The sequence below is a fragment of the Neopelma chrysocephalum genome, unplaced genomic scaffold (assembly GCF_003984885.1).
Source record: "Neopelma chrysocephalum unplaced genomic scaffold, ASM398488v2 Primary Assembly neopelma1_22b, whole genome shotgun sequence".
Lineage (NCBI taxonomy): Eukaryota > Metazoa > Chordata > Aves > Passeriformes > Pipridae > Neopelma > Neopelma chrysocephalum.
In genome coordinates this window covers 29153002-29162526 of record NW_020897690.1, presented here as the reverse complement: position 1 = coordinate 29162526, position 9525 = coordinate 29153002, and the positions used below count along the sequence as shown (strand labels likewise).

At 43.3% G+C, this 9525-nt stretch overlaps 1 protein-coding gene across 1 annotated transcript in view; it reads right to left on the bottom strand.

The window, feature by feature from the left end:
* Nucleotides 1–1721: 1721 nt before the first annotated feature.
* Nucleotides 1722–9525, bottom strand: part of PHLPP1 (PH domain and leucine rich repeat protein phosphatase 1) — a 138544-nt gene continuing 130740 nt past the window's right edge. Inside the window, exons 16-17 of the mRNA XM_027682412.1 lie at nt 5722–5950; nt 1722–3789 (exon numbers count right to left, since the gene is read on the bottom strand). Of these exons, the coding sequence (XP_027538213.1) occupies nt 2665–3789; nt 5722–5950 (1354 nt within the window). The 3' untranslated portion in view covers nt 1722–2664. The remainder of the gene's footprint in view (nt 3790–5721; nt 5951–9525) is intronic.

The following is a 9525-nucleotide window of genomic DNA, read 5'->3' as shown; positions in this document are numbered from 1 at the left end:
GATATCTTCTTCAAGGCAGAGGAAAAATCCAAAGGTACAGTTCCTCTGCCAAAATCCTGTCGCTTTGATGCCACAGAAGCCCTGACTCCAGAATGCCATTCCTAACTTTACAGACGGCATGATGCGGAAAGGGGGCCAGCTTCAGTGGGCTGTCAGTTTTGACCATCTATGCATCAAGGAGGGAAACTGCAGTAAGCAGCTAATGCCACAGGGGCTGCCAAGTTCTTGGGAGTCTCTCCTTCAAATGAAGGGTAAGTCTTTACAAAGCCTATGTGCATATACTCCTACTCACATGAGAAGAAGGGAGTGTCAGTTGTCAGCACTGAGCCAAAGTTTAGCTCACATGAAATGGTCCCCTTCCACCCCTACTCTGACCTCTGCTTCTCTCTCTGGAGTACCACATGTACAGCACACCAGAGGCACCTTATCATGAATAGAGACCACAGACTGAGGCAGCCAGATTACTGCTCCAGTAGTAGTAGGAAAAGAACTGCCTTTTTGAGTTGTTTTTGGTGTTTTGTTTTTTTTTTCTTTTAGCATATAGAGAATTTTCCACCTGGCTCAGGAAACCCTAAATTTGTAATCACTTGCCTAGGCCATGATAGTGTCCTTGCTAGTTATCACCTTTAGCCTCAAGCAGCACCTGAACAGAAGGAAAAAAAAAAGATATAACATTTTCCAAGGACAATGAATCAGTTCAGCAAAATTTGAAATATACAAACTGTTTACCAAAGAACACCTAGCAGTCACTAGCCAATAAACCATAAACTTTTTTTTGTTTAAATACATTATTTAATGAGTTTTCTTTAAGAAAGATATTTTGAAGCTCAAATTACAGTGAAGTACAATCTTCTAGATCTACAGTAGACAGTGCTATAAACATTTACCAAACCAGGTATTTTAATGTTTGCTCCTGTGTTGTTATTGTTATTATTTAAGTAAAAGGAATTAAAAATCTCTTGTTAACAGTAATCCTGTTCTAACTTGGCTATTTCACCCTAGAACAGAATAAGGACAACAGTCTGTTACCACAGTCCTCTCCCAAAATACAGAACAAAAGCCAAGCAGGAGCAAGACACTGTCATGATTGCACACTAATTCAGCTTTTTAAAGAGTGACAAGTGAAATGGAGCAGGTGGTTAGAGGCAATACTGAAAGAGGGTGTTGCTCCTTTCCCACGGGAATCACAGAAAGATGCCCTTTTGCTACGAAGTCTGATTGCCATTGAACTCACGTTCATTCAGCACAGTCAAGCAAATTTGAGTTTGTGTAGGTAGTTTTGAGTTCACTTTTCTGCCTTCTCCTTATAATTTCCCCTCTTCTCTCTGTATCCAATATTTTCTTCTCCCTTTCTTATCCCTTCATCATTTCTATCTTCAGTCACTCAGTTCCAGTGGCATACAGCCAGAGCACCACTCCTCTTCAGTCTTCTGGAATTGTCAATACTGTGCAAAGGGCAAATCAATAGTGCTGAACTAGTACTGACAAAGAAAAGAAGAAACCGATCAATTCCTCAGAGAGTTGTTTCTTATCTCTTAAAGGCCACTCTGTGTGGTCTTTAAATTCTGAAAGTACACGTGAGCTTCTGCAGTTAGTGTAAAAATGTGATCAAGCTGAAAATGTTTCGACACTTCTTGGTTTAACTGAGCAGCACGCTGATAAGCCACAGCAAGCTACTCTTTGAGAGCTGCTGCTCAGCTATTCAGACATAAAAGCAGACATCAGGTGTAAATTTTATATTTATTATAACAAAAATTATGACATGTTCATTTGTGCATTCGGCTTTAATATAACTCTTGGTATGTAAATGTTCTACAGCAAATGAGCTCTATACAATCATGCTGGTTGTGGCAGCAGTAAGGAACACAAACAAAACGTGTCTGTAAAAGTAAGGAAAGAAAGAGACCGGAGGAAAAAGTGGGTTTCTATAAATGGTCTACACCACCTTGGCTCTAGCTAACTTGTACACAGCCACGCAGTCCTTCACGCTCCATGACCATGGCCCAAAGAGTCGCTTAAGAAAAAAGGTCAGTTTTTCAGGTTGTGTCCTTAATGCCAAGGCTACAAAACATGTAAGCATCACTATACAACACTGAGCTATTTACAGGAATTTCCCAATCAACTGTTCTCTCAGAGAAAATTAGTGAATCTCAGTGACTTAAGTCACCTGAAAGAGTAAAGCAACTCCTAGGAGTTAGTCTCCATATTCTACAAATGTCTATCATTTTCAAGACCAAAAAAAGCCTTTTCTCTCAAAGAAATACAGTATTACAATATTACTTAAATCATTTAGCACTGGCTACTGCCCTGCTTTTCAAACAAAACAAGCCATTTTAAAAAATATTACATCATCATCTGTTTCTCAGCAATATATTAAACCTTTTTATTTTTTTTATTTTTTTTTATTTTCTGTTTTTACACTTGATATGTTAAGGGAAGATTAACTATTTTAAACTTTGCCAGTCAAGCATCTCTAGAAGAAAGTCAATGAATATTAAACCTAACAAACTGAAAAGCTGCAGTTATCTGTAGTGGCAGGATAAGGAAAAGGAAGTATATAAAGGAAAAGGATAAGGAAAACCCCTGCTGTAATGCAAGCCCACTGGGTCTCACACTCTAGTGTCCTTATTCGTTAGTTTATTTCTGAGCAGTGAATAGAGTGGGTCATAGTGGTGTATCGTAATAGTCTGCCAGGTGGTCCATTGGATACTGCCTCTGCTGCTGCTGCTGCTGTTGTTGTTGTTGTTCCTGGTGCTGTTTCATAATCTCCTTCACTTCTTCCTCAAGCTCTGGTGGGATGATGAACTGGTCATCAGGATCAGGCTGTGCTGGAGCAGCAAAGTAGCCCCCGGTTTTTCTGAGTGGTGCATCCGTTGCAACTTCAATTAAGTTATGGCTCCTCTCGTGTGGTGCCACAGAACCATTGCCCCGCCGACGCCCTATTGTGCCTGTGGCAGAATATTCAGCTTTCCTGGGAAGGCCGGGCTCATCTTCATTGGCACTGATGACGATACCTTCGTCGCTGGCTTCCACTGGCACTTGGAGCAGTTGCTTCTCCTTCGCTCGGCTGCAGTGGATGTCCACCTCCACCTCCACGCGGCTGCCGTTGGTGAACACCCCCTCGATCGGCTCCTCGTCGTCGCTGTCAAGGCCGTTGTCAGAGAAGGCGCTGGAGAATGTGGCGCTGGAGAGCTGCCGCTGGAAAGAGTTGGACAGGCAGACGGGGTGCAGCATGCAGCGCTGCTCCCCTGGGTAGGCCGGGCTGTTCTCATTCATGGCTACCTGGGGAGGCTCATCGGAGGCTGTGGACCCCACCTCACTGCTCATTTCCGAGGTGGAGATCTCGCTGCTGATTTCCGAAGCCATACCACTGCTCGAAGAGGGCATCCCAAGCGCATCTGTCGGCCTGTCCTTGATGACCACATTGACGGACTGGGGGAAAATGCCTGGGCTGGGGGGTGGGACCCCATTAAGTTCGCAGCAGCAGAAGCTGTCCTCCGTCACGTTGAGCTGCACCACGACAGCGCTGATACTGTCATTGCAGCCATAACTCTGGGCCAAAGTGCAAAGCTTCTTCGCGGCTGCCAATGCATCAGGCACGTTTCTGACTGCCTCCACTGCTTCCTCCATCGAGAGGCTGTCCCACAGCCCCTTGCTTCCCAGAATGAAGAACTCATCTTGTGGAGTTAAGGTGATGGACTGGACGTGAGGACGCGGCACAACACTTGGGTGAAGGAAGGTGTACCCCAAGATTCTTGTTGAATCTGTCACACCATTCACTTTACCATCCTGAAATTAGAAAGGACAAGAAATTGGAAACAAGACAGACAAGGATACACAGTACCTGCATCTCCTTGCATTTTATTGATGGCTGTTTTTGCAGTACCCCCAACACTGCCATTTATAGTGCCATTTAAGGAGACAGAAAAGCAAAGTAACTTGCAAGGAGAGACAGAGCTGGGATCAGAGCACAGCAAAGGCTGGTTTGCAATCCTGCGCTACACCTCCTACACCTGACTGATTTGTCATCGGCATCACCTATGCACAGACCAACAAAGCGGAAGGCTGCAACAAAGAGCCATCTATTCTGCCCCTGCAGCTGCAAGAGCCAACTGGACAAATGTTTTACTAGTGAGTCAGACTTATCCCTCCTCCACCCACGATATCTGGCTTTATACAGAGCAAAGCAACACACAGCTCCATTTGATATAGAGGCAGGTCATTCAGTTATGAGTCTTCTCTTGCAGCTGTAACAATCGTAGGTTTCATCTTGGCTCATCACTTTAGAAACAAAAGTTCATTAAAAAAATACTTTAAATGAAGCATGCAAGTCAAATGTAGCAGAGAGCAAGTCTGCATGTCTCAATTAGCTGAGTTGTAGTGAAATGTTTTACATGCCCCAATTACTTACTACATTTCCACTTAGATATGACATTTCCAAATGGAGGAGGAGTAGTATCTGAAGGGAAAACATCAGTAAAAATGGACGCATTTCAGAAAAAAAAATCCCATGCACGTCCGAATTCCAGAATCCTGTCCTGATTAGAATCCAAGCTGCCAGAATAAGCAGAGCAAGTGTCTGAAACAGCAAGCCTAGCTATCTGTCAGCCTGCTGGGGATAGCTGCACCCTCCTAATTGTGTGTTTGGGAAGCACAGCAAAGGTTGAGGATTTACACTCTTTGGGTCCAGCTAATAACTGTAGGGTTTATTATAAAGCGGATAACCACAGAAAAGTGAGCCAAGACTAAAAAAGCTTCTTCTTTAAAACCACTCAGAAGAAATAAAACCCCATGTTGGCTTGTTAACTTTCCCATTAGAAGGCTGACAGCAGTGATAAGCCATCAGACCACATGAAATCAGTGAGTCATCTTAAGATTCAGCACAGAAATCTCCCTTTTCCTCCACGGAACAACATAATGAGCATGCCTCGGTGATGCACACTACGTTGGAGTGACTCCCTTTCAACTTGTCACATTTGAAATCCCAGTCATCACCTTTCCCTGGCAAGATCAATAGGCACATGACTTATTCCACACACACACATCCCTACACGCACACGTGCACACTCTGCTCTTGGGCACACAGCAGTGAGTTTTCTGCCCTTTCCTCCATTAGGAGGACTCGATATTTATCCATGTGTCACACAAGGCAAAGCAAAACTGACAGCAGTGGCTTCAAGCTTCTAAGAAGGGAACAAATAGTTTTATCCTCTCTCATGGTTCAGCTGAGCACAGAGTGAGTTTTCCTTTTGGGCAAGTGCTCTCTTCAAGAGCAGCCTGTCAAAGGGCAGTTCTGGGAACATAGAAGCTCAGACAACAAAGTCAGCCTGCCGGGAGCAAGGAGTCTCCTAAGGGAAGGACAGCACTGCTCCAAGTGCTCTGCCCTCTCATCCTTTTCAATTGGAGAGGCTTATCATGACAGCTCCAACACAGCAATTCCTCTCCCATTGGGAGGAGGGTGTCTGCTTTCCTGATCCAATGCAACACACTCACAACAGCTCACTCTTGGAAGGTAATCAAAACCTTGCATGGCAATGGGATGGAAAAAGCAACTTGATTGCATGGTATGAATCACCTTGAAAGGAAAAGTGTAACTCTGGCACCCATACCATGAACACTACCTCCTAGAGGTTACTAATATCAATATGTAATTTCATGCACTGCTGTGCAAATACTCTTCAAGGAAGCTGCAAGTTGCAACAGTCCCAGCTGTTCTCTAACCTCTGTGATAATGGCCTTATGCTGCTTAATCCTCTTCAGCTCTTCTTCACAGCTCATCACGTAACACCTGGACAAAGGCAGAGGTTTCCCATTCCGGCAAAGAACGGTTTGGCACTTCCCCACATTTGCTGAGGTTAGCGTGAAGCATCCACCAGGGTCCATGGGATCATGTTTTATATGGCAAAGGACAGCAGAGCCTCCAAGTTTCTGTCCAGCTGTTCCAAGTTTCCTGGAATTAAACAAAACAATGATTGTTCTTTAACAGGAAAACAAGTGTTAGGGGTACTACAGAGAAAGAGTCGCTGTTCCACAAGCATTCGGGGCATTGACTCTATCGGATCACTGGGCCAGAAACAAAAGTCTCCACTGAAGACTGTGACACTACAGCAGAAGCACTGCAGAGATCTCACGTGCAACTTTTCAGGCAGTGTGTTATTTTCACATACACAAATACTCAAATCTGCACAATTTTAGAAAAAAAAAAAATTTTTGTACTTTTAAAGAATTTCAGTTGTCTCTTTTCCTTTACATCTTATAGATATTTGTTTTAAAGGTCAGATAGAGCTTTGGCTTCCGAAGCTACAGATTTTGTTATAAAAATAATAATTCTGACTGTAAAAAAATTCTACTTTTGAGCAAAAACAGAAGGCAGAGGTTCACTGTTTTGAGATGTCTTCAGAATAATGCTCTTAAAAGTATCAAATGATTAGTAAAAAAAAAATCACAGTGGCTGTGAACTCCACTGTAAGAAGGCACATTTTTCATTTATGCTGTCAGGTAATAACCCGTTAAATACATTCTTAGAAATGTTTAAGCCTGCTTTTTCAGCAGGAGTCACAGTGGGGAAAAAAAAAAACCTATCAATAAAATTGAAGTTTTCAGAATCCTGCCATTACAAGGTAAGTTAATTGCAATACTAGACTGTGAAAAAACATTCATCCTTCCCAGTAGCTTGTTTATTGGGGTCTTCTCCTATAGTAATTATAAAGCTAATGCTAATATTTATATTAAGGCTCGGTATAGCTAGTAAGAACTTCTGATTCAAAATCCTGGGGAGAATGCCCTATTAAATTTGCAACCAAGCTTCAATGTGCTTTTTTTAATTTATTTTTTACAAATACACATTAAGAGTGCTGCATATCAACTGTAAGCATCAGTGAACAGTTAAATGCAACTGGAATGAATACTATTTCTGGTTCTCCAAAGAAGTGGTTAGCTTATTTTGATTTGAGACGGGGAAAAAAAAGTAGCTTGTTTTGTAGGAATGCCACATTTCTGTGAAATTGCATTAGTAACAAACCACTTAATAAGTACTTTCGATACTCAAAATTGTTATTAGTTTTGAATATTTTCATGGCTGGGCTTCGCGAACGAAGATTTGGGAAGGACTCTACCCACGTTTCTTGCAAGCGCGTTGGTGGCTAAAAAGGCCAATACGAGATAGACACGTCCGGTTGCAAAAGACACAGCAGAAAGATTCCTTAGATGGTATATTCTGCAAGGCTCGATTCTTTCTGCGTTGTCTATTCTCCTCAAGAGCGATCCTGCGTGCTTTCTCAAAAGCATCAGCAGCGTTATAAATGGTCTGTCTCCAGGCCTCCCGATTAGAGGCCAGAGTAGACCAGTTATGGTGATCAATATGCCCGAGGCTGAGTTGTTGCTTCAGGGAGTCCTTGTATCTTTTCTTCGGAGCTCCTCTCTTGCGACAGCCAGTGGCAAGTTCACCATAGAGCAGGATCTTAGGGAGGCGGTGGTCCTTCATCCTGGAGACGTGCCCTGCCCATCGCAGTTGCGTTCTCAGTAGCATGGCCTCAATACTTGTGATTGCTGCCTGTTCAAGAACAGATGTATTGGTCACGTAGTCTGACCAGTGGATGTTTAGGATTGTGTGGAGGCAGCGTTGATGGAAGCGTTCTAGGAGACGCAGGTGGTGGCGGTAGATGACCCATGATTCAGAACCATATAAAAGAGTAGACAGCACTATGGCTCTGTAAACACTGATCTTGGTACTTTTCTTCAAGTGTTTATTACGCCAGACTCTTTTATGGAGCTTTCCAAAGGCACTATATGCCTTTGCTAACCTATTGTCTATCTCCCCGTCGATCTTACCATCTGAGGAGATGAGGCTGCCTAAGTAATTAAACTGTTGGACTGATTTGAGTTCTGACTGGCCGATGGTGATGTGGGGATGATGGAGGACTTCCTGAGGTGCAGGTTGATGGAGAACTTCTGTCTTCTTTAAGCTGACTTCCAGCCCAAAGAGCTCAGCAGCATCTGCAAAGCAGGATGTTAAACGCTGCAGAGCTGCTTCTGTGTGGGCAACAAGGGCAGCATCATCAGCATAAAGCAGCTCCTGGACAAGATGGTTTAGGGTCTTAGTGTGGGCCTTCAGTCGCCTTAGGTTGAATAGGCTTCCATCAGTACGATATCAAATGTAGATACCGTCCTGATCATCGAGGTCTGCCGTGGCCCTTTGGAGCATCATGCTGAAAAAGACTGTGAATAAGGTAGGAGCGAGAACGCAGCCTTGTTTCACGCCATTCTTTATTAGAAAGGGCTCAGAAAGTGTGTTGCCATATCTGACTTGGCCGTGCTGATCCTCATGAAGTGAGATGATCATTTTAAGGAACTTGGGGGGACAACCTAAACGTTCCAAAATCTGCCAGAGACCTTTTCTGCTCACAGTATCGAAAGCCTTGGTGAGGTCGACAAAGGTTACATAGAGACCTTTGTTCTGTTCCCTACACTTCTCTTGCAGTTGTCTGAGAACAAATATCATGTCTGTGGTGCTCCTGTTGGCTCTGAAGCCACACTGACTTTCAGGTAGAATTTCTTCTGCTATAGCGGGTATTAGTCTGTTCAGGAGTATTCTTGCCAAGATTTTGCCAGCAATGGAGAGCAGAGTAATACCACGGTAATTTGAGCAGTCTGATTTAGTACCTTTCTTCTTATACAAGGTGATGATGACTGCATCACGAAGGTCTGAAGGTAGTTCGCCTAGTTCCCAACAGCGCACCACAAGGTCATGAAATTTAGCATGGAGTGCAAGGCCCCCATGTTTCCAGACTTCGGGTGGAATTCCATCAACCCCAGCTGCCTTGCCGATTTTCACCTGCTGTATGGCCTTAAGGGTTTCTCCTAAAGTGGGGGCAGTATCCAATTCGAATTTCACCGGTTGTTGTGTTTGAATATTTTAAGTATATGGCAACCACCTTCTCAGCTAGTAGTCTGAGGCACTGTTATAAGCCATTATGGGAAGGAAGTGTTTTCTCTCTTACGTTTGTAAGTTTCAGTACCATCCTACTGCTTCCCTATCTGTTCCAATACAACTTCAGTACTCTTCCTTTCTAAAGGTGCAGCAATTCAACAATAAGCAATACTACTTTTAATTGATCCACTTCCTTAGTCTCTAAGTTGCTTATATGCTTTCTCCTTTGTTTCCCTGACCTCTTCCTTTCTTCAATTCTCTTCGTACTGCTCCTTCACTCAGTGTCTCCCTGGCACAATTTCTTCTTCTGTCAAGAACAGCACACACAGTTTCCAAACCGCTACACAAAACTACTATTACACTGTCTCTGGATGGGTCCTGCTCAAATGATATTCTAAGGCCAAAGGGATTTCTAAGGAGTCAAACTATCTGTTTTAAACAGCTGTGTAGCCTTCAATAACCTGAATTGGTACAGAGAAACAGAAAGAGCGAGTCTAGACTTTCAGGCAGCAGTAGTAAGGAAGTTTAAAAAGATGATCAAGACATTCACAACACTGACTTGGTTATGGCCAATTGTGAACGGTAAGACTTAGAAA